General features: G+C 44.7%; 1 protein-coding gene and 1 long non-coding RNA gene across 4 annotated transcripts in view; one reads left to right on the forward strand and one right to left on the reverse strand.

Annotated features, from left to right (window-relative positions):
- Nucleotides 1–21058, forward strand: part of PLA1A (phospholipase A1 member A) — a 35038-nt gene extending 13980 nt beyond the window's left edge. Inside the window, exons 2-11 of one of the 3 annotated variants that reach the window (XM_079155317.1) lie at nucleotides 4312–4513; nucleotides 6288–6465; nucleotides 6943–7051; nucleotides 7813–7914; nucleotides 10608–10697; nucleotides 11524–11691; nucleotides 12978–13067; nucleotides 17088–17196; nucleotides 19595–19759; nucleotides 20339–21058. In XM_079155317.1, the coding sequence (XP_079011443.1) occupies nucleotides 4312–4513; nucleotides 6288–6465; nucleotides 6943–7051; nucleotides 7813–7914; nucleotides 10608–10697; nucleotides 11524–11691; nucleotides 12978–13067; nucleotides 17088–17196; nucleotides 19595–19759; nucleotides 20339–20423 (1298 nt within the window). In that variant the 3' untranslated portion in view covers nucleotides 20424–21058. Of the gene's footprint in view, nucleotides 1–4311; nucleotides 4514–6287; nucleotides 6466–6942; nucleotides 7052–7812; nucleotides 7915–10607; nucleotides 10698–11523; nucleotides 11692–12977; nucleotides 13068–17087; nucleotides 17201–19594; nucleotides 19760–20338 lie in introns of those variants that run through there. The other 2 variants (XM_079155318.1, XM_079155319.1) reach the window with 2 other exon arrangements.
- LOC306670624 lies at nucleotides 20373–24071 on the reverse strand. The gene is made up of 2 exons (XR_013766461.1): nucleotides 23551–24071; nucleotides 20373–22642 (listed from the first exon to the last, which is right to left on the reverse strand). It is a non-coding gene; the product is annotated as an uncharacterized lncRNA (long non-coding RNA).
- Nucleotides 24072–24853: the final 782 nt, after the last annotated feature.

The raw sequence follows: 24853 nt of genomic DNA on the forward strand, positions 1-24853 counted from the left end.
GTTGTAAGATGGTTAATTTCATTAATAAAATAATATAAATTAAAATTAAAAAAAGATATGACCAAGAAGGTTGGGCTGCAGAATTGCAGTAACTGAGTTGCTGATTGTGTTGCTTGGGTTTCACTGTTTTCTATTTCTTTAATTTCAACTATCATTTTCATATTTCTTTCCCTGTATTTTATTTGTAGTTGATATGCTGTTCTTTTCTGAGTTAAGAGAGTAACTTGCCTAATCTAAATCTTTCCCTTTTTCCCACTAACATTTTAATTTAAGGTTGTGCATTTCTTCTGTTAAAAGAAAATTTAGGCACTTAAAATTTGCTTGTAGAAGTTTATTTGAGCCAACAGTGATTCATGAATTAGACAGCTCCTGACCACAAGTAGTCCAGGATTTCACCAAAGAGGCACGAAGGGAAAACTTTTAAGATACATGTGGAGCAAGGCAAAGAAAATACTTGAGTGGTTAAAGTGAATTAGAGTTGGATGCAGTGGCACCCTGTAACCCCAGTGACTCAGGAGGCCGAGGCAAGAGGATCACAAGTTGGAGGCCAGCCTTAGCAACTTAGAGAGATCTGTCTCAAAATAAAAAATTAAAAGGGCTAGGGGCATAGCTCAGCAGGAGAGCACCCCTGGGTTCAATGTCCAGTACCACAAAGAAAGAAAAGCAGATTGGTAGCATTAAAGTCCCTAGTAATAGATTAATTGGCCCTTCAGATCAGTAATGCTTAAGTTTCATTTTCCTAGGGTGTGATGTTCTCTGTTTATTGGGTTTCAGTTTACTCAGGTAGGAACTCAAGCACTAGAGCAGCCTCAGGATAATGGCTTCCCAATAAATTATTTTAACACTCTAAGTGCTGTGTTGAGTCTCATTACACGAATTTTGATATGTATTGGTTTTATTGTCATTTAGTTTTTAATATTCTTTACTTTCTATTGTGACTTTTCTTTAAACTACACTTGCTTAGAAGAGTGTTTTGAATATTTCACAAATGTATTTTAACATTTAACAAATGCATTTTTTAAATAACTTTTGGTACTGATTTCTAATTTTATTACATTTTATTTAGATGATGTTGTCTGGATAATATTGATTCTTTGATGATTGTTGAGGCTTGCTATATTAAAATAGTTACTATGATGAAATACCCCAGGAAACTCATTTTAAAAAGAAAAAAGGGATGTGGGCACTGTGGTGCACACTGTTGATCCCACAGACTAGGAAGGCTGGGGCAGGAGGATCTCAAGTTCAAAGCCAATCTTGACAACTTAATGAGACCCAGTCTCAAAATAAAAATTAAAAAGTCCTGGACACACACACACACACACACACACACACACACACACACACACACAGGGGAGGGGTGGAGTGAGGAGAAAAGGCTTATTTAGCTCATGGTTTTAGAGGTTCAAGTCTAAGATCAGGAGGCCTCTTTGGTTTGGCCTCTGGTTTGGGTGGCTCATCATGGTGGGGGGGCCGTGTTGGAGCGAAATGTTACATCTCAAGTCAGGAGTTGAGAGAGAAAGAGGAAGAGTCCAGGGCCCCACCCACATTCCCCTTTGAGGGCATAACCCCAATGACCTAAGGACCTCTCACTAGGCCCCGTCTCTTATAGACCTACTGTACCTCCTAATATTGCCACCTTGGGGATCAAGACTTCACATATAAAACTTTGGGGGACACCCAAATTACACTCAGTTCATAGAACTTGCCTTGTGACATGTTACACTTATTCAAAAGGACTCTTAATTCTGCTATATGGATGCAGGTTTTTCTGTATGACCAATAGAGCAAATGTATTAACTCATGTAGTTTAAATTGTCATGTTTAAGCAGAATTCTTTCATCCTTTCTTTATAAAGCCAAAGCCTGGGGAAGGCAGATGAACAGTACAGGTAAGTATCTCTCTCTCATGCAGGAGCTCAAATTGCGGCTGAGGAACTCGGGGGTGGGGTGGGGGAAGCTGCACTCAGAGGGCTTGATTCCAGGATTATCCAAGACCTGGCTGCTCGGAAGGGCTATGCCAGGGGGCTGGGGACAAGGTCTGGGGCTCAGAAGCAGTGATGGGGTGATGCTCCCGGAGGCCTTGCTTTGTGAGGTGTATTCTCTGAGGACTGGGTTCCCACAATCCACTTGCAGTACATCTCAGATCCATACCTGCCTTGTGTCTGTGCCCCCGAGTTTCCTCTGACAGCAGAAAACCACTGCAGAATCTAAAATGGCTGTCTTTCTCAGTGGAGGGGCCTGCACAAAACAAAGTCTGCAATCTGGGCTTTTCTAGGAACCACTGATTCTGGGAGTCACTTTGTTTTGTGGCAGTACTGCTAGGAAACTGCCAACAGAACCACAGTTGACCTCTGTGCTGGGGTCAGTGTGCACCCCGCTGCTCCTGCCAGGCTCTCCCTGTTGGAGGTGCCGGAAGGCAGGGACCACACCTCTGCATCACAAGAAAGAACATGGGTGTGGGATGCTGGGTATTGACCATGGGCCAGATTTTTAAATTCCTGGAAAGGAAGTTAATGTTGTAAAAGACTCTTCAGTGACCTTGACCAGAAAATAACCAATTTAGTGGTGTGTATTGTAAGGTGCTGCTGAGTAGGTGTAGCTTGTTAAAGCTCTTCTCTACCAGTTGGCTAGCAGCCAATGGCTGAGTGCTGGAAAATTCTAGATTTTCTCTGGACTCCACATAAGAACGAGAAGTGGTTATGGGGGACTAGGGCATTTGAAATCCTTATAGGATGGACTTTCAGACCAGGATGAGCCTGGTCCCCAGGGCAATGGCTTGTTTGATGTGTCAAGGGTTCTTTTTAGAAAATTGTTTTAGTTTGGTGGGATGGCTGTAACGAAGTGCCGCAGACTTAAACAGAAATTTTGTATCTCACAGTTCTGGAGGCTGGAAGTCTGAGATCAGAGCGTTGGGAGGGTGGGTTCCTTCTGAGGGCCGCAAGGGAAGGATATTTTCCAGCCTCTCTATGGCTTCCAGGTGGCTGCCTTCCTCCTCTGCCTCTTCACATCATTTTTCCTTGATTGCTGTCCAAATTTCCTTTTCTTATAAGGATGCTGGTCATATTGGATTAGGGATCACTAGGATACTGCTTTTTATCAGTGACGAGTTCTGCTTCCTCAGATGTTAAAGTATAACACCAGAGAAGCACGCTGAGGCTAGCATATTAAGCAGGTTTTATTTAAAGGTAGTAACACAGACTTCTCCTGGGAGGGAGAAGGGGGCCATGGCTAATGTTCTGGTATACCAAGAAGTGAGTGTGCCCTAACCTTTTTATAGATTATCTCCTGTTCGCCTGCACCCCCCCCCCCCCATCTCTCTCCTTCCTTCCTGACTAGGCCCAGGAGATGCTGGTGTGATGGCAAAAAGGTGAGAAGCAAATGGGCAGGGGGAAGGGCCAAATGGAGTGGTTCAGGCAGGTAGGGGCCCAGAGGCATTAATTAGCAATTCCCTGTCTGCAGCCTTTTTAGTTGGGGTAGTGTAGGCAGGTGACCTTACTGATCAAAGGGCTCTAGAGACAAGTTACCCAGGGGTAACAGCATGGTGTTTTACCTAGGGTTTTATTTCCTTTTTTTCACCTTTTCCCTGGTTTTGTGACCTGAGAAACTTCTATTTGTGGGTACATCGTCATACCCAAAGGTTAGCACTTCTCAGGAGTGGGAACACTCCTCTTCTGCAAGTTCTGATACTATATGGTCCAAATTTTGTCATAACATATAGTCACTGACTCTCAATTCAATCACTTCTTCCTTCCAACAAACTTTCACTCAAAGTCCAAGACAAGGCCAAGAACAGAAAGGTTTCCAGGAGACATTCCAATCTCCTAGGGGGGGTCTCCAACTTCCCAGACTCACATGGCCTTCATTCCTCAGTTGGACCTGATTTCCTTTAATTTTGGTTTCAACCATACTGGCCTCAATTTAACTGAATTACCTTTGTAAAGATCCTCTCTTCAAATGTAGTCAGATTCTAAATTATTAGTGGTTAGAACTTCCACATAAGAATTTGAGGGAAGGAACACTCCTCTCAGCTCATAATAGCCATTTCCATGTGGGCTTTAACCTCCTCTAGTTGAGCACTATTCATATTCTTCTCTCTCATTTTATCCTTAGGCATGAAAAATATTCACAGATTTTGGTTACAGAATTAATGCAGGTTTTAGTCATTAAGTGATTTTTGCTCTAGCTGACTTATAATAAACCCCATGCCTGAAAGCCCCTGTTTCTTTCTTCCTTCCAAGAACATCTTTCTTCTCTCTAAAAATAGATGACCTTACTCTGGATGTTCTTGTTCTATTTTCTTTTCCTCCAGGGGATGTACCTCCTACCCCACAGCCAAAGTGCACTGACTTCCAGAATGCCAACCTCCTCCGAGGCACCAATCTCAAAGTGCAGTTTCTCCTCTTTGCACCTTCAGATCCTAGCTGTGGGCAGCTACTGGAAGAAAGCAGTGACATCCAGAACTCTGGGTTCAATGCCACTCTGGGAACCAAACTAATTATTCACGGATTCAGGTGGGAGTTAACAAGCCAATATGATCTCTTCAAATGAGAACTATGAAGGGGACATAGTGCCACAGGAAGTTAGTGGGGAGCAAGAGGAGGATTTACTGACCATCACACCATCCATCCCTCAAGCCCTGCCATTTTCAAAAGTGTCTCAAAAACACGCACACCACTGTGTTCCTCATTCTTGTTGGTCATGGTTGTCACTCCTCCACTCAGTCTTGTCTGCATACTCACAAACAGAATATATGTGTGCCTTTGACAGGTCATGTCATACACAGGGCTTCAGTTTCCACATCTGATTTAAAGAAGAAGTCTTAGGTATGGTCTCAGTGGTTCCTGAGTGAAAACTTCATGCTGTCATCCCTGAAGTGTTACATGACATGATTCATCTCAGACAGTGAGGTCACAGGCTTTGTAAAGTTACCCAGAGGTAACAGCATGGTGTTTTTACCTAGGGTTTTATTTCCTTTTTTTCACCTTTTCCCTGGTTTTGTGACCTGAGAAACTTCTATTTGTGGGTACATCGTCATACCCAAAGGTTAGCACTTCTCAGGAGTGGGAACACTCCTCTTCTGCAAGTTCTGATACTATATGGTCCAAATTTTGTCATAACATATAGTCACTGACTCTCAATTCAATCACTTCTTCCTTCCAACAAACTTTCACTCAAAGTCCAAGACAAGGCCAAGAACAGAAAGGTTTCCAGGAGGAACGAGGGAGAGAGTATGGTGGAATAGCAGCACTATACAACAACTCAAGTTGAGGGAATCTGATGAAGAGGTAGGCACAGAGGATCACCACCCCCTGAGTCCTGCCTTCCCTGCCTCCTGGATCCCTGGACTCCAAGGGCCCAGCCACATACTTACTTCCTTAGACATTCCCTCTTCATTTTTGTTCCAAAGTCTCTTCTCTAGCAAGTCTCACATTCTGTCAATATCCAAGGCTGAGTCTGTGCCTCAAAGCAGGGATGGCTAAGAGAGCTGGAGAGCTCATCGGGCCAGTTGCTCTCTCGGCTTCTAAGTTCCCCCAAACCACTTTCCATGGCACAATCCAGTTTGCACTCCTCTACACACAAAAGCATGCTCAGATCATCCCTACAGTGGAGGTTACTGGAAAAACTTCATTTCTGATCCCAATTGGTTGGGAAAGATTTCTGAAAAAATTTCCATCATTCTTTTTCTATAAAAGTCTCATTATACCTTAAGTTCCAGAAGGACAGGGACTATAACTTATTTGTCTTTATTTCTTACAAATAACATAGCATACTACTTGGCTATGGTACTCAACAAAAGTTTGTCGAATGAGGGGATGGGCAAATGAATGAATGAAAACATCCTCAAGGAAAGAGCCTATATTCTAGAATGAGAATTAAGATCATAAATCTAAAGTTTAAGGTACAAAGTCATCTTTTTCACAAACAACACAAACAGGGGTAGAGCAGTGCCTGTGGTTTATGTAGTTTATGTACTGCACAAATGTGCCTGACCGAAAGCAGGTGTGCTGAAATCCAGCCTAAGCTCTGAGCCCTGGCACCAGGCTGCAACTACCTGGACCATAAGACACCCTGGTGTAATTTACATAAAGCCTCCCCATGTGCTGGCAGGAGGCTGGACAACTTTGGAATTATGTCCTTCTTGTGCCCAAAGCACTGTGTGATGGACCCCCATCATACTGATTTCCTAGCTTTGACTTCTCTGGGTTTGGGATTAATAGAGACTTCCATGACAATAAATATCAATTCAGCAGGTCATTTTCCTCTCCTTTTTGTGCCCATGTCTAGGGCTTTAGGAAAAAAGCCTTCCTGGATTAATACATTCATTAGAGCCCTTCTGCATGCAGTAGATGCTAACGTGATCGCTGTGGACTGGGTTTACGGATCTACAGGTGTCTACTTCTCAGCTGTGGACAATGTGGTTAAGCTGAGCCTGGAGATTTCCCGTTTCCTCAGTAAACTCCTGGTAGGTGCAAAAGAACTCAGGGTGAGTTTGGGCTACTTACAGAGGAGAAATGGGGCACAAAGAGAAATAACTCACCCCTCAAGGAGGCTCAGGGCAGAAGCAAAGCCATTCAGGGCTTGTTGGTCTTTAGATCAAATCTCGAGTTAGCCACTGGCAGTGCTGACTAGGTAGGGTGTTGAACCTGGCAGAGGCACCTGCTCCTCCTCTGTAAAAGGAGTAGTAGAAGGTGAGTACAGATTGCCTGGCATTTGGTGACCCCTCAAAAGGGGATGTCCTGGTCATTAGTCACATACTTTGAAGTGAGGGGATTGACAGGGAGGGGAGCTCCAGAAGAGGATAAGTTATTGATGGATGAGAGGTGTGCCCTTTTCTCCAAATCACCAGTGGCAGATGTGTCTGCCCAGGGTGCTCTGCCTCTGAAGTCTCAGGGAAAAGTTGTTGTGGCCCAAAGGAATTCACTGTCGATGCCCATTCCAGGCGCTGGGTGTGTCGGAGTCTTCTATCCACATCATTGGAGTTAGCCTGGGGGCCCACGTTGGGGGCATGGTGGGACATTTCTATAAAGGCCAGTTGGGACGGATCACAGGTAATGTTTCTCCCTGCCCATCCTCCCAGGGTTTAGAGATAGACAAGAATTGTCCTGGACATGCTACTTTTGAAGGGCAGAGTGCTGTGTTGAGCCATTGTTCTTGTGACTGAGTCATCTATTACCACTGACATTTATTTATTGTAGTTGTTTTACATAAAATGCTATTGTTACTATCGTATGATCTCTAATATTAGCATCAGAGGTTGTGTATATCTGAGCCCCAGTGTCTAGATCTATAAAATGAGCTGTAAAATCCCATATCTTCTTGGCCCACTGTGGGAATCACCTTCAGTTTTGCTACACACCTTCCAATGTGGGAGGAGCACTTTATGCTTCAGGGGCCACTCTCGATCAATAAGGGACTAGGACGATGTGGTAAATACCCCAACTTCCTGGCTTTTTGGTGGGATAATTCTGAGTCATGTTCTGCATAATCTTCCAGCAAGTCCCCTGTGGGGTAAGAACCAGTAGCTCCTGAAGGTTAATGTTATCACATTCGCCATTGCCAAATGGTTGGTGTTGTCAAACTCATTTTAAAGCCAGAAAAACTGGGTTACTGAAAATTACCTCAAGAGAGACAACAGTGAGTGGGGTTTCTTGGGTAAGGTGGTCCCCAGTTAGTTCTCCCAAGCCTTGGTCTTTGCTGGAAGACTCCATGATTTGAATTGGAGGGGCAGCCCATGAGGGGTACAGTGGGCCTGTGGCCGTTCCTGTAAATGAGAAGAAAGGGGGCTCCTGATAGCAGTCTGTCCTTTCAGGCCTGGACCCTGCTGGACCAGAGTACACCAGTGCCAGTTTGGAGGAGCGCTTGGATGCTGGAGATGCCCTCTTTGTGGAAGCCATCCACACAGACACTGACAGTGAGCTGGTGGGGTGTGTGTGTGTGTGTGTGTGTGTGTGTGTGTGTGTGTGTGTGTGTGTGAGTGATGTGCCTGGGGAGAGGCTGGCATTGAGTGGTGTGGCCCTGTCTCCCTCAGGGCTTCTGCTCTACAGTGAGGAGTTACCAGGATGGTCTTCAAAATCTCTTCCAGGAATCATTCTGTCACCACCAAGACAAATGGTTTTTCTTTTTAGCTGCCAATACTCTGCAGGATTTTCATTTCTGGAGGAAAATTGCTTCTTTGGGGTCCCACTCTCTGATTCAATACCAGACTTTGTGCTGAGAAGGAATTGGGGAGGAAATCGCTGTCTCGCTGACTTATGGGAAAGCCATGCTGCTTTTTCAGGGTGACTGCGTCTGATCCCTAGGGATGTGGAGGATTCCTTTCCCCAGGCACAAAGCTCATCTGGACTCTCCTCCTCCCCTGTGAACAAGCCCAGTCCTCAGTGCAATGGAGAATCAGAATCCCCCTTCCAATAGTGACAGGTACAGGAAAGACCAACTTTCAATCCATTATGTCCAAATTAAGCCCTTCTGACCAACTGGGAAAGGAGGTGGTCAGTTCTCCACATTTCTACGCAATGGAAAACGTCCAGAGTCTATGCCAGGCAACTGTACTCAGTGTCGTTGGAGCAAGGAGAAATAACATGTGGCCTTGGCCAAAGGAGTTGCAGTTTAAGAAAGAGATGTCTGTGTCTCATTCCCTGTGGTCACAGCATTCTTTAGCATCCAACACCCATAGATGATTCTGGAAGAAGCCCATGCAGCCTCATTCCCACCTTCCCTGAACAGAGGGGAAATCACACCCCATGCTACTCTGTCTGCCTCTGTCATGTGAATTAGCCTTGTTCATTAATAACACGAGTCCCTTCTGTCCCTAAATTTGCTAACTAGATGACTTAGGTCCCCAGTTACCTGAGATAGGTCTTAGACCCTTTAAGGTTCCTAATGGGATTGAAAAAAAGATCATTCCATTTATCCAATCCATCTTTACTGAGTCATGTAATCAGTACTGAGAATACAGCAGTGAATAGGCTTCAGACAAGGTTCCTGCCCACATGGAACTTAGAGGCTACATGGTCAGGCACCTATCCATTTATTCACTCAGTAACTTTTAGGCACTCACTGTGAGCTAGGAAGTGTACTAGGTGGTAAGGACCCAGCAGATAAAGATAAATGTCAGGCAAAAGACCTGCCATTGTGGATCTTATATCCAAGGAAACAAATGCAATAATTACACATTGTGATTATTATCATCAAGGAGTAGTGAGAGAGGGTGACCAGTAGGGGATCTGCTTCACAGGATTATTGGAGATCATCTGTTCAAGAAGATGTGAGGTAAGACTTAGCAGAGGAGAACGAGTCAGCCCTGGGAAGCCTGGGAGAAGATCCCTCCAACTAGAAGTGAAATGCAGGCCTGGACACAAGCTCTTGGTTTGTTCTAGAGACAAGAAAAAAAGTCACGTGGTTAGGGAGCAGTAAAGGAGGAAGAGGTATTGAGTGGGTTGCAGAACAGGGAACAGTCTATACTGGCCTCAGCAAGGAGCTTCCCTTTGGTTCTAAGATCACTGAGAACAGGGCAGTGACTTGAGTTTCTTTAAGAGACTGCAGCTTCTATGCAAGGAACCAACTATAGGAGATCACTAAGGGAGACCCAGAGGCCCAGGACAGGGCAATTGAAGAAGTCATCTGGGTGAAAGGGTGGCTTGGGCCACGGTGGTGGCAGTAGAGACAGACAGTAGTAGAAAGATTCAGAATATATTTCTGAATATATTCTGAGATAGAGCTGACCACACTCTAATGGGCTGAGTGTAGGGAGTGAGGGAAGGCTGGGATTAAGGGTGATTTCTGTGTTTTACTTAGCTTAGATGTCATTAAACAAATAATACACAATCAGTTTCTTAAAACAGTGACAGATGACCTGAAGGATAAAATCAGGGTCCTTGGTGGTTGGGCTAACCCAGCCTGAGGTTGGGAGGGGGGTCAGATGTGCTATGTGGGAGGGCCTGGGATATGGCCACAGATGACAAGAGAAGGGCTGGAGTCTCTTAAACTCAGCTCTTTGTAGTCACCTCATATTTCCACTCAGTCAAGAGAGCACAAAAGAATGTTTTGTGGGAGACTGCGGAAATGTGGCCCCAAAACTTATTTATTCGAACTGTTGCTTGAAGGAAAACAGAAACTGGGAAATTTATCAAGTTTATAATATTGTTTTATACAAACTTGATTGGAGAGTATTTTCTTGATTTTATTTGGTGAATGTGGGTACCAGTTTTTGTTCATTTGTTTCTATTTGGTACTGAGGATTAAACGTAGGGGCGCTTAATCTCTGAGCCACATCTTTAGCCCTTTTTATTTTTTTTTTTATTTTGAGACAAATTCTTGCTAAGTTGCTTAGGGCTTCACTGAGTTGCTGGGGCTGGCTTTGAACTCATGATCCTACTGCCTCAGTCTCCCAGCCACTGGGATTACAGGCAAGTATGGGTATTTTATACATTGATTCTTTTTTGGCTCAGCATGACCCATCTTACAAAGTCTCACAGCTCTTTGGAATGAGGTGGACACAGACTAGGGTGGGCTCCTAAGGCAAGACCTCTGGCATTGCTGCCAGTGGATCCTATTGTAGGCCTAGAAAATATGTCCCTGAAGGTAATGGGGTTCTGCTTCTTTCAGATTTGGGTATTCGGATTCCTGTTGGACATGTGGACTACTTCGTCAATGGAGGCCAGGACCAACCTGGCTGTCCCACGTTCATTCATGCAGGTCAGAAAGCCAGAGCGTTGGTGTTTGCCTGCCCTGCAGGCTGGAGATCAACATTGGTCTTCTTTGCTGTGTCCTACAATGCCTCACTCTGCACTTACCAAGAATCTTTGGAGACCATGAATTTCAGACAAGAGTGCCTGATTTTGGTGCAGGCAATTGCTAAAGACTCCAGAAGCCTGCCTGGGGTTGTAGCTCACCCCCAATCTTAGCCACCGCCAATCCAGCCAACGGGAGTCGTTGCACACTTTTAAGTAGGGAGTAATAAAAAAAAAAAAAAAAAAGTAGGGAGTAATAACAACAATAGAGCCAAGTAAATTGGGAAACTTGGCAGATTTATTTTGATCAGTCATTTGGCCAGTCAAGCTTCAGCACTTCAGCTTTAGAGATTATCATGAACTGCCCTGACAACTGATCATGATTGTCTCATTGCTGGGTTGGGTAGAATGAGGTTGTAAAAAATCGCTTGTGTGGATGGTGATGAAGAAGATAAGAAAGTGCAGGCAGCCAACCATGTCCAGAAGTGGAGTCAGCACCTTCAACTCTCTGTGTGCTCCCACCTTATGAGGGAGAATTTGCATGATCACGGAAGAATGACTCTCAAGTCAGGCAATTTGCACTGCAGTTTAAGCTCATATAACTCAGGAAAAGGAAAAGGGAGAAAGTGGTAACCATGTCCATTAATATTTTAAGAATGTGACTCAGGGGATATCCTATGTATTTATAGCCTTTTGTAATATGAAATTGGTAGTTACAGTAAGTAGCATGAAGGGAGTTTCCATTCGTCTTGACTGAAAACTCGGCTGTGTGCTTTTTTTCCCCTATTCAGGTTACAGTTATCTGATCTGTGATCACATGAGGGCTGTGCATCTCTACATCAGTGCCCTGGAGAATTCCTGTCCATTGATGGCCTTTCCCTGTGCCAGCTACAAGGACTTCCTTGCTGGAAACTGTCTGGATTGCTTTAACCCTTTTCTGCTTTCCTGTCCAAGGATAGGTAAAATGTCACCCTTTGGACTCCCCTTGACACTTTGGGGATAGTTTAAATCTCGCCACTTGTCACCTCTTTACCTTCTAATCTCCAATAATCAAAAGATCTATTCAACCGAGGGAAAGAAAAATTAACCTAAGAAGCGCTCAGTCTGTTCTCACAGAAGATGCAGCTGGCCCTGAGTCCCGCCCCTCACCAACTCTCCTGCCCACTGCTAGCACACTTCCTCTGCACCACACTCTTCACACAGACAGCCCCTCATCTGGAAGTCCAGCCTAAGGACACTCTATAGAAACACTGGCACAGTGCAGAGCCCCTGCCTTTCTCTGACAGGTGCTTCCATAGGTCCTCCTAGCTAGGCTGGCCATCTCCAGCTGTTCACAGTCCCTTTATCAGTGTGTTTTGGAAAAACTCCAAAATGGCACACAGGCCCACATTAAAGGTGCAACACTGTGGTAGCTACATGCCAACTGGTGTAGAGGGAGTTGACTAATAGCTGGGCGACTTGGGCATGTTCTGGACGATCCAGGCCAGTCTGGGGAGAGAAGGCTGAGGGATCTGTCTTGTAACGTACTTGTGTGGACTGTTGCTGCAGATATCCTGGGGTTATCCAGGGTGAAAAACTCCTGGGTAATGGAAATGTTTCTCCCCCATCCCACACTCTTCCACCTCCCACCACTTCAAACTGCAGCAGCCTAACATTGCTTGTACAAATGAAATGGAAGCCAGCTTGATAAAATGTTAGAGGAAGGGTATCTTCCCATAACAAAACAAGCCGACACTATTTCTGTCTCAGTGGGTGTATGTCTGCTTTCCCCCCAGATGTGATGGACCAGTCAGTGTAATAGCTGCTTCCCATTGACTGCCCAACCTCAGCTCTCTCCTCACTTTCCCTTGCACCGAACACCCCAGAGATGCTAACCACATATACTTCCAAGTGTATAGCACATTTCCTCATCATGCAGGCCTTTGCCCTAGCTCTCTTCTCTGCCCTGAACACCTGACTGCCATCTACAGTCTTCAAGTCCAATATTCCCCTTGCGCTGTGTCTCCCCTGCGCAGGATCCAAATGCCATTAAAACAACTGTCATGTAGACTGATTTTCAAGAAAGAGACATATTTTTTTTAATTTCTTATAATTATCTATCAGGAATGGGTCATATAGCCAGTCATGGTGACACACACCTGTAATCCCAGCAACTCGGGAGACTGAGGCAGGAGAATAAGCAGTTCGAGGTCAGTTTGGGCAACATAGTGAGACACTGTTCAACATAAAATTTTTATATTTCCAGGGCTGGGGCAACAAAGTGGTGTCAAGATAGAGCCGCTTCCCAAGGAAGTGAGAGTCTACCTCCTGACCACGTCCAGGGCCCCGTACTGTGGTGAGCAGGGACAAAATGCATGCTCTGTCAATGTGCCCATTAGAAGAGTCCAGGACTCCAATCTGGGCTGTGTTCAGCCCAGTGTGGGAGCCCAGGTGGGGTGAAGTACTGGGGCAAAGATATTCTGGGAAGTGGGGGAGCAGTTCCTGGTCTTAGATGGAACCAGAACTGTAAGAATGAGTCCAGTCTACAGATCCACAGAGGAGGTCCTGAGGTATTCTACTGTTTATATACTGATCCTCTTTTCTTCTCTCACCCAGATTTGCCCTGGGAGGTGGGTCTGTCTAGAGCAGCATTGGCTTATGCTTCTGGGTTCTCCCTCCTATACACTTCCCCGTCCTTGGTGAACACTGTATGTGTCTCCCATTGTGGCAGCCCTACTGGATGAGGGTCCTGTGTAATGCAGACAGTCTCACCCTCTGCCCACCCTCTCCTTCACAGACACATTCAAATGGTCCATAGTTGCTTCTCACTGCATTTCTTTGAAGCTGAAATGTGGGTGATTCTAAAAGATGTACAATATGAAAGTCTGTCTTAGAACCATAAACTACATTACAAGTGTAGCTTATTTTTCCCCAAGCTATATGTCTCTTAACTATACTTCCTGGTTTAGGTTTGTTGTCTTAAGTTCTTCCTGACTACTTTGTGGTGTGTACAGGACATAATTGTGCTGGTTTGGATGATACATTATGTGGCCATCCTCACTTTAACTGATTTTCTGATTAGCTTGTGTAAGTTAGTGGAAGGGTCTTTGTGACTACTTCTTTCAGTTATTAGAAGGTCTGATGCAATGTGATATGGAGCCTAGAGCTCAGACTCTGGTCACAAAAGACCTGGATTTGAATCTCAGCTTCTCCACTTTCCAGCTGTGTGATTAGGAGCAAGTTACTTAATCTTTCTGGACTTCTTATGTGAAAAATGGGAACAGTAACAGTACCTACTTGCAAGAATCAATTGTGAGGATAAAACAATGGTATATGGGAAGTCCCTGGCACAGTGATTGAAACCTAATAAAGCATTCCCTTCCCTTAGAGAATTTGAGAGAACAGATGGAGGTACCTTCAGGCCAGAGAGAGTTCATGGCCACATCTCTCTGGGCCAGAATAGTTGCAGAGTTAACAGTGGGCTTTCCATGCATGTCAGCTTATTGGCCAGTCCAATTCTGAGAGGAGGGGGTGAGGAAAGGGAAACTCTGAGGGACTGAACAACATGCCCACAGTGCACAGTTGGGTGAAAAAGTCAGCATCAACCCCAAGTCTTCTGACTTCCAAACCTATGCCCTTTCCACACAGCTTCTGCCTCCACATTGGCCTCTGTTTCTGCTCCATATTTTTTGATCACTCTTCCGACAGAGGCTGAGGGAGGATGCAGGGTCTCAAGGTGGAGGCATGGCTACCAGCCACATGCCCTGGCTTCTGATTCCAGCTCCCCGGCATATGGAAGCAACCTGAACTGGTTCTACCCTGTCTGCACAGCTAGGAATACACCTGCAGGAGAACCTGGGACATTTGGAGGTTAATAGAATTTTAAGGTCTCTGCTGAGGTAGATTCACAGACTCCTGATTTTTCTGGTCGTGTTCATTGTGAGACCTCATCCTTCTGCCCACAAACATGGCCCTGTCTGTTCAAAAACCAAAGAGGCAGAGAAGAGAATAAGCCAGCATGAACACCTGCTTGCTTGTGTGCTGTGAGCCTCTCATTCTGAGGATGGAAGCAGGTCTCCCCTCCAGGATCAGGCATGGGCCACCCACCTAAGGAATCTCAGGTGGGGCCCAGCTGCCAGCTCATAGTCTTCTAGCCACTCCCAAGCCTTCGGCATTGGGCTCCCATGCCAGCCCTCTTGGTCTGCTTCCACTTCAGCAGTACCCATGAAGATAGTGGTCACCCTCAATTTCTGCCAAAGCACGTGACAGTATGAGCAGAAGATTTTCTACTAAATAATAATTTTAACAATATTAATTTTACCTTATAGAAAATTTTTCACATAGTGCCTTCTATTACCTCATCTAATCCTATTAGGTGATGTTGGGCTTACTGCTTATAGTTGAGGGAACTGAGGCACAGTGAGGTTCAGTGACTTAGGCCAGGTCGCACAGCCCGTGAACATCAGGACTGGCCTTGGATCCAGAACTCCAAACCAGCCACTCAGGGCTCTGCATGCTACCTATATCATACTCCCATATAGATTTGATCTTACTACCAGTTCCCATCCACTCAACCTCAGTCCTGGCTTTCCTGAAGTTTCCAGAATGACATAAAAAAAAAGAGAAGCAGAACCTTTGGAAAATTTCTTGATCAATCATATCTGTTGGCAAAGGAAGATGTGATATCATGTATTAAACTCATCCTAGAGAATTAAATTCCTAAAGCTTTCATAAACTAGCCTCACAGATATCCACTCCAGTTTGGACTTTGTCTATCCCCATAACAATCAACATCCCATAGTAAACAACTGGGGGGGAGAGATGGAAGACATATGGTGTTTGGTGTTCTCCCCTGTGGAGAGGGGTGCGTACAAGCACCTCTTTTCTCCTCATGAGTTCCTGGCATATTGGCTCTTGCCAATGAGCTTTGTTACTAATCCTGTTAGACCCAGAAGGACCACAGCACTCTTCCATCTTAGTACTGAGTTTACTCACATCCCTTGGATGCCCCTCACCACCAACCAATATTCACCCATGAAATGAAGTAAGTGAGAACGTACAGACAGGGGAGAAGGGGGGAGTGCATCTTTAGCTATGTTCCCATCACCCAAGGAGCCAAGGATGGTGCGTTAGGGAAGTTGTAATCTTCCTTCACCTCTCTTTGCCAAAGGGATGACAAGGCCCAGGGATATCACCATCTGCCAGGCTGCTTGCCCAGTCTGTGTCAACGACACCTTCTTTGAGAGTGCCAGCATCCATGCTGCCCAAGGGAGGGTCCAGATGCCACGCAGGTGACCAGCTGCCACAAGGAGGGGAATAACCTTCTCTTACACAGATAGCTTGGTTCTCTGACACTGTGATTGGGAGGGGGAGGGACACTACTGTCTTTTAGGAGTGAATTATTTTGTATATGTCTTAGTCTATTTGTGCTACTATAACAAAAAATCTGAGACTGGCTAATTTATAAAGAACAGACATTTATTTTCTCATCATCTGGAGACTGGGAGATCCACAATGAAGGGGTTGATATTTGGTGTCTATGAAGTCTGTTCTCTTTGCTTCCAGATGGCACTTTGTTGCTGCATCACTGTTTCCTCCTATGGCAAAAAGGCAGTTTGGAGCAAAGGACCCTGGCTAGTTCTCCTGAGGCTTTTTTTTTTTTTTTTTTTTTTTTGTTAATATACTGGCGAATGAACCAATAGGCACTTACCACTGACCTATATCCTCAGTCCTTCTTTTTAAATTTTTATTTGTTATTTTTTGAGACAGAGTCTCACCAAGTTCTCCAGGATGGCCTTGAACTTGTGATCCTCCTGCCTCAGCCTCCTGAATATCTGGGTTATAGGTGTGCACCACCAGGCCCAGCTCACTGAACTACTCTTGAGGGCTCTGTTCTCATGACTTAATCACTTCTCAAAAGTCCCCGCCTCATCATACTGTTGGGTTGAGGGTTAAGTTCAAACGTGACTTTGGAGGGGAAACCAACATTCCAACCATAACAGTAAATGCTAGGTCCTTTTTGGTTCTTTCAAGATTATATAACCACAGTAAAGTCACCAAACAAGGGAGAGTGAGACATTCTAGTACTGCAAGTAATAAAACTGATATTGAATGCTTCCTAGGTACAGGCACTATCCTAATAATTTTGTATGTATTAATCTGCTTACTTCTCATTCTGACCTGTGGGACATCTATTTTACCATTCCCAATTTACATCTGGGATGACTTGGGATCTGAGGTGATAGATAATCACTGTGGGGTAAACAGCTACGAGAAACAGAGTCAAGTTTCTGAACTGCTCCACCGCTCTCGGGGGCTTTCTGATCGTTGCATCTCTGCCTTCTGGTCCAGTCTCTGCTGTGCTTTGATTTCCTAGTGCATCACAGCTTCGTGGAGTTTTACTTGCAGGAGCCAAGAAGAAAGGACACCAGCATCGAGGTCACCTTTGTTAGCAGCAATGTCACCTCCTCAGTCAAGATCACCATGTACGTAAGTGTCCCACATGGCTGACCCCTCTCTTCAGGAGTCACCTTTACACTGTCCAGGTGTACACCCTCCAACATCCCAAGTCAGGCAGAGATTGCCAATGGCTGGACCTAGGTGACTGGGCTTGGGCAGTGCCTACATAGACTGACCCCCCAGGTGAATTCTGGGGGAAGGTCCCAGGTTTGGGATTAGTATGGGTCCAAGCATAGGGTATTCAGATGACAAGGCAAGCAGGCAGCAGTAATGGGGTGTCCCAATGGGTGGTTAGAACATAGGAATCAGGTCTCTGGTAGGAAACAGTGCTCAGGAATCCAGTTAGGTAGGCGCGCTTCAGTCACTGGCCCAGAGAGGGAAGCCCAGGGTTGTGGCAGCAAGTCAGTAAGCTGAATATTTTCCATTAGATCAGTTCAAGGTCATGATTCTTCTAGAAGGGTGTTTGGCTCACTTCTCTAGCCCATAGGTTGGTCAACCATGGTAGAGTTATTTCAATGATGCTTAGCCCTGGCTGTGCCTTAGAATCACCTGGAGAGCTTTAAAAATGCTGGCACTAAAGTCCACCCCAGATGAACCACACCAGGATCTCCGGGCTTAGGCTCCACAGCCTAAGCCCCATGAGTGAGTCTAATGGATGTCCACAGATTATTGCCTCCTCCCAAAAAAGATTTACCTGACTCGTGAAGACCGCCACCAGAACATATTAGCTTCTACCTTCAATTTCTTGAGGTTTTATCTTGAAGATCAAAAATTGGGGGTGGGACTTCTGAGGAGAAAATATGTTCTTTCTCCTACATTCTTTAACTTTGAGCAACACCACCATTAACTTTGAAATGGAGAATTTACCAGAGTCAAGTCCCCAAACTACTCACATAAAGCATCTTTCGGGCTGGGGTTGTGGCTCAGCAGTAGAGGACTTGCCTAGCATGCATGTGGCCCTGGGTTTGGTCCTCAGCACCACATACAAATAAAATAAAGGTATCATGTCCACCTACAATTAAAACAAGATAGTTTTTAAAAAAGCATCTTTCATATTCCTTCTGTTTCATAAACTCCTCAATCTAAGCAGTTTGTTAAAAAAAGAACATTCTTATTTTTTTCTCTAACGTATTTCAAAACACTTTGGGGGGTGGGAAATTTTTAAACAGTTATACAGGATCTTCCTACAAAGGAAAAAAACAAACTATATGCCTAACCTTGGACTCAAAAATAGTACCTGAAAGACATGTCATCACTGCCAAGGTCAGAAAGGAAAGGGAAATTTGGCTGGTAAGGAAGGCCCCACCCTGCTACGTGGTGTGGAAGGGTCCGTGGCCCTTCTCTCCCTTTTTCTCAGAGTTCCTTCTACCCCAGAGCCCAGGGAGGAACAGCAAGGGTGGGCAGACCAGACAGGGCCCAGGAGGCAAGTTCTTTCCCTCCAGCCCAGTGCAGCCTTTGCTGGGGTTCTTCCTGGTTCCCCCACATAACACCCTTAAAACTGCTGGGAGGGCTGAGCCTTGTTCCAAATTTGGTGACTTTCATGGAAGGTCTCTTCTTCCACACTTGGATCTTACCATCTCTGGCCTCTATCTAGGTCCCACAGCCCTTTTTAAAGCACCCCACCAGGCTGAGCACTTCATAATCTGCCTCCATCTTTGTCTCATTCTCCTTCTTCATCTTTGTCATTGATGAGGTGGTGCCTGCGACTTGGACACTGATGGGGAGCCTGAGGGCAAGGCCAAAAGGGTGGATTAAGAAATACCTGTGCGTTTTCATTCTGGGCCTATTCTGGACCTTCTAGGTGGAAGGCCACCTGCTCTACACACTGCGGTTCGAGCTCATGATGGCACATGGGGAAGCTGGGATTTATACCTAGGACTGTGTGACTCCAGGGCTACCTTGCTAGGTAGACAGCTAGGAAGAGATAAAACCTGGGTTCCACCCGAGCTCTGTCTGACTTCAAGACCTATTTTGTTGTTGCTATTGTTGTTTTTCCATCCATACATTCATACCTAACTTAATGCAGTGACTCCTACGCTACATTCTTTGAACTGGAGGACCCTAAAAGAGGGTTTCTGTTTCCAGACAGTTGGATCTGAAAGAAAAGCTCTCCTCAACTTGGGAATCCAAGAGTGAGGGGCATTTTTCCAGATATGAAATTCTAAGAGCAACTACTGTGCTGCAGGGTCTACTTGTTTATTCTCAAAAATCAACACGTATTTCCTGGGTCATGGTTGTGACTGTGAATGTGTGGGCAGAGGGGCTGGTGAAGCTGATACAAAGGACCGTGGTTCCCACCTTCAAGGAGTTAGTCCCTGCATGCAGGGCAGCCAGCTAGTGAGACCAGCAGAGCCTGACCAGAGACAAAGGGGAAGCGAAGCAGAAAGTACCACAGACATTCACTTTCCCTTTCCCTGTCCCCAGACCTAGACAGCAACTCCAGGGGAGAGGAATCATAGCCCACCCTGACCCACAGTGCCAGATAAAACAAGTGAAATTCAAGTTTCAGGCTTCCAGCCGGGTTTGGAATAAAAACAGAAGTACCATTGTCGGGAAGTTCTGCATGGCTCCTCTGCCCGTCAATGACAGGTGAGCCCCAGTACCCAACCACCCCGGACACACACACACACACACACACACACTACACAACCACCGCCCCAGCCTTAGGTGTGTTGCTTGATGACATTCAATTTTGTTATGGAAATTACCATTTTAGAAGCAGAGATGACAAAGACCTAGGGTTTTCCTGAAGCTCCTGTGGGGCGTGTAGGGTTGGGCATGTTAGGAAGGACAACAAGGAGGGTGAGCTACCCCCACTTCAGTATTAGAAACTCTTTTATCTGCTTTATGCCTTTGGTATCCATGTAAGATTTTGTTGGAAGAACCTTTTCTCATTGCCTATTTCCTCCTCCTTAGCCTCCACTTCAACTGTGTCTGTAGTACCTTCATGGTTATGGGTTTTGAAATCCACATGCCTTTTCCCCTCCCTCTAGCAGGCATTTATTTTATTAGTCTTACCACCCCGGGGCACTTGGAGGACAGGATAGGCTCCATTGTAGAAGACTGTAGACTCCTGTCACTGGACATCATGGGGCCACAGAGACAAATAATTGATAGCCCTCTTTCTTGACCACCAAGAACCTGCCTCTTGTTTCTCTTCTCTTGCAGTAAAAACATGGTCTGCCCGCCTGAGCCAGTGAACTTACAAGCAAGTGTGTCTGTTTTTCGTGACCTGAAAATAGCCTGTGTATAGTATTAACTTGGGTAGGGCATATCTCCCTGGACCTTTTTTATTTTTTTTAGGAAAATATGGTGAGGAATATGTATATGTATGTACAACTTATGCTAGATTATTGCTACTAATGAGGAAGGTCAAATTCTTGGTTACTTTCCTCATAATTAGTTTCTATGGAGGGGGGATGACTCATTTTACAGAACTTGATCTCCACTGCTAATCTGAAAAGCCCACATAGATGCCATTCCATCTTCCTTATTCCTACGTAACTGCAATTGCCTCACATCCTGGGCATCTATACTTAGGATGCCATTGAAACATAGAGACTTTTTTTAAATAAAATATCATGGAATTTATGAATCATTTAAATATTTTATTATAATAGAAATTCCATTATGTAGAAAAAAATGATTTACAGTCTGTGGGATTGGAGAAAAGAGATATTGAATTCTCTGTATTAAAATAGCAACTGAAAAGTAGTTGGAACAAAAGAGGGGATGAAGGGCGGGGAGGGGGTGGGCCACTATCATCCCTTCCCATTGCCTCCTCTGCGTCTCTGGAAGGTTTAGAGGATGAGAGATCTTCTGGAAATATAAGTGAATTTTCTTTGCGTCACATTTCCCAGATTTTGATCTTTGTAAATAACATTTTTTTTAATCAATCACAGTCCAGCAAAAACAAAACAAAACAAAACCAGGAAAACAAAACAACAACAACAAAAATGGATGGTGAATTCAAATTGGATAATTTGAGGAGAATTTAATAAAAGTACTCTTTTCAATCATTCTTTGTGGGAAAGCCACAAAGAACAGTGCAGTTGTCTGGGGCTAGTGGCTGGGGGCTGCTGCTACCTGGGGCCTGAAGATGTGAGGAGGGAGCACTTGGGCCTGGAGGTCGAGGGGGCTGGGGGCAGCCAGGGCTCTGCAGTCCTGCAGGAAGGAAGCCACTCTTGACCCCACTCTGCTCATGCTCCCCATCGAGTGACCCCCAACTGGAAGCCAAAAGAAAAGAAACACATCAGTGTGGTCCAAACAGGTCCAGGGCAAACACCAGGACGAAGGGTGGGGATGGGTGTGGGGGATGGAAAATGTTCGGGGAAACGTACAGATATGATGTACACCGTCACCACTTTTCCTCTTGGATTCTTCTCTTCATTAACTATTTTAAAAACTGAAATAAATATGCTTTAAAAGGAAACTGCTGACTTGTTGATTCTTTCTCCAAAACAAAGTTGGGCAGACTGACGTCCGCAGCAGGCTGCAGTTACTCCATCTGGGCCAAATCACCCGGGGCAGCAGGAGCCAGAGCTTCCGCCTTTCCAGGCTGTGGAAACAAGCCAAAGGCCAGGGGATGCCATGTGAATGTTCGCCCACAGGCTTGAGTATCTGCACTGTTGCAGCCAATGGCAGATGACACATCTGAGGAATCCACGTGTTCCCCGATGCGTAGGCTTGTGATTTTCTATTTTTTTCAAAATCAAAAAACTCTTTTTCTTCATTTTCCTTGCTGCCTGTTGCTTTTCTTCCATGTGTGGATAAATTATATTACCCTTCTGTGATCAAAATCACATCCCATGATGTTGCCACTAAGGTTAAGATGACCTGTCCTGCTTTTCACTGGCCTCCTACTTTCCATTTTGCTTTTGGGCACAGCTGGGGATGTTTCTTCACTAACAGCTTCTTATTTTAAAGCAGCACTAAATCCACTCACATGTCATTTTGCTTCCCATCAGAAACGTTAGATCATTACCTTAAATGGAAAAAAAAAGCTTCCCTTATAAATTAACCCTAGAAATAAATATAATGAGAAAACAACAATGTTTAAAATTCCAACTAAATACTGTGGTCTGCTGAAGGCTCTAAGCCCCAGGTCTATTCCCCCTGTTGTCCCCCCAATTGAAAAGGGAAAGTTGGCAAGTACAGGAGCGATGTTACAAATTTATCAACAATGGATGGAGATTTTCTTCTATTTATAACCAGTGGATTAAAAGAAAATAAAATGTGCAAAGATTTCTGGCTGTGGAATTTTAATGTTATTTAATGGTGGGTCTGTATGCCACTAACAGTTATCTTGTGCAGGATACATGCCCTCACCTTGGGAAACCTGGCGTGAGTAGGTCAGAGGTCTGCGGGGTTAGGAATAGGGGAGAGCTAACCGGAACTCTGCTCAATGGCAGGTCAAAGGCAGAGCTTGGATCCCCCTCCACACCCACATCACCCACAGCACTCGGCTGAGACCTTTCTTTTTTTTTTTTTTTAAACAGACATATTAACATAATTTATTAAATTCACCATACAAAGAATATGCCACAGAAAAAAAAATTACAATAACTTGAAGGGACACGGAGATCATCTGGCCCAACATTTTCATCTCACAAATGAGGGGACTGCCTGAAGTCCCTGAGCACCACTATGGACAAAGCCAGAACATGAGCCCAGTCCTGATACACAGAAACACACAGACGTAAGGGTTTTGATTGTTAGCCAAGTAGAGCCTAAGACTTAATCCACATTTATGTTTAAGTTCTGTTTCCTAAAGTACCACATTCTGATGATTATATACTTCTTGAGGCTACAAGAAAGTCCTAAAGGAAACATGACAAGCTACAGGGTCATTCAGAACCAGGGCTAACAACTAATTATAGAGCAGAGGGGTTCAGAGAGGTTAGCAAAGAACCCATCCCTGCCCTGAAAGAGTTTTGATCACCCTGTTCCCCAAACAATATAAACTCAGACCCCAGTGCCTCAGGGAAAGTGTACTTGCTTTCTTGAGGTACAGATCAAGTTTGGAGGAGAACGGGAAAAGAAGCAGGTGGAGGAAAGGGCAAAAAAGGTTTATCACAATGTCAGTCTGAAATCAAAAAGGCCAATGGGAACATTTTTCCAAGTTTCAAGCAAATCCAAAACCTCAAAGAGAAGGCCACAGGACTTTGGTATCAAATCAATGATGAGCTGTAGGCAAATCACCAATCTTAGCAAAATAAATACAATGAGGGTTTTGCTGGGGCTGACATAATTCAGTGAAAACACAGATGAGGCGCTGGGTCAGAAAGACTTTAGGTGTGCCATGCAGTATACCTTAGGGTATACCCTCAGAAAAGAGCCTAAAACCCTAAGAGAGCCTAGGAGCTTTCACAGGCTGAGACCTTTCATTGAGCAGAGGCTATTGCAGAACTAATTCAGTCAAAAGTCAGATTCACCACCAACTACAAGACACACTGCCGAAACTGCAAAGCACCCTGACCCTGGATAGCCACACAACAGGAACAGCTACTATGCTCCAGGCACTGCTTTGAGTGTTTCACGCTGAAAATGCTAACATTTTATCCTCTCATGAGCTTATGAGATACATGCAATTATTACCCCCATTTTATAGATAGAAAAATAGAGACTGAAGAACTATCAAGATTACAGCACTAGTAAATAAAGGAACTAGGATTCAAACACTGGCTGTATGGCTCTAGAGCAGATGATTAACCAGTATTCAAACCAAACTCAGGAACAGGACACTCTAAAACCAAGGAGAAGGAAGTCCTTCTCAAAGGCCCACAGTGGAAGTCCCCAGGACTGGCTACATGATTTTCAGAGAGAACTGCAAAATGAAGATCTGTGCTCTTTGCTAAAAAAAAAGTTAAGAATTCAAGATGATGATAGCAGAGCAGGAAACAAATTGCAGGCCCTTCTAAATGTAGAGCCCTGAATAACAGCATAGGTCACATGCCCAGGAAGCCAATCCTGCAGCCAGGTAAAACACAGCCACTATTAATGCCCAGAAGTGCTGGACATTCCATCGAACTTGTGTAGTGTAACTGACTCTAGACCCAGACAAAGCTTCAGTTGGCTAAGGAAGACAGTTGTAAAAGATGAAAAAAAAAATTTATTTTTTAAATGTTGTAGAACCTTTGGGCGAGGTGCAAGTGTTTCTTACAGATATTCAGATTCTGGGGTCTTCCAGTGTCAAGCACCACTTGATTTTCAGGCAAACCATAATTAAGGCTCTTTAACCCTTTCTTCACTAGAGGCTGGGAGAGTTTGGCCCCCACAGGTATAGCACTGTGACAAGTGGTAGGGAGCCCATCTCCAGTAGCATTTGGGACCATCTTCCTCAACATCTGGAGCACCAGAGGCCTATGGTGAATTGATGAGGAAGAAAGTTACTTCCTGACATCCTTTGATGTCTGATGATGACCAAGGAAAGGCCTTCCAGCTATGTCCTATAGCTCTGAGGTTGCCTAAGGACTGCTGGGTGTTTAACAGCAAGGAGGCTGTGTGTGCTCATTTCTGAAGAACAGGGCTGGCACATCTTCAACAGAGGAAATCCAGCTGAAATTTTGTTAATTATGTCGATCCTTTCTAAAAAGCAACTTTAGGTTTTCTAGTTTTTATTTCATTAATGTTCATTCTAATCTTTATTAATTTTTTTACCTTGATTGGATATCTTCCACAATT

The sequence above is a fragment of the Sciurus vulgaris genome, assembly GCF_902686455.1.
Source record: "Sciurus vulgaris genome assembly, chromosome: 10".
In the NCBI taxonomy this organism is placed as follows: domain Eukaryota; kingdom Metazoa; phylum Chordata; class Mammalia; order Rodentia; family Sciuridae; genus Sciurus; species Sciurus vulgaris.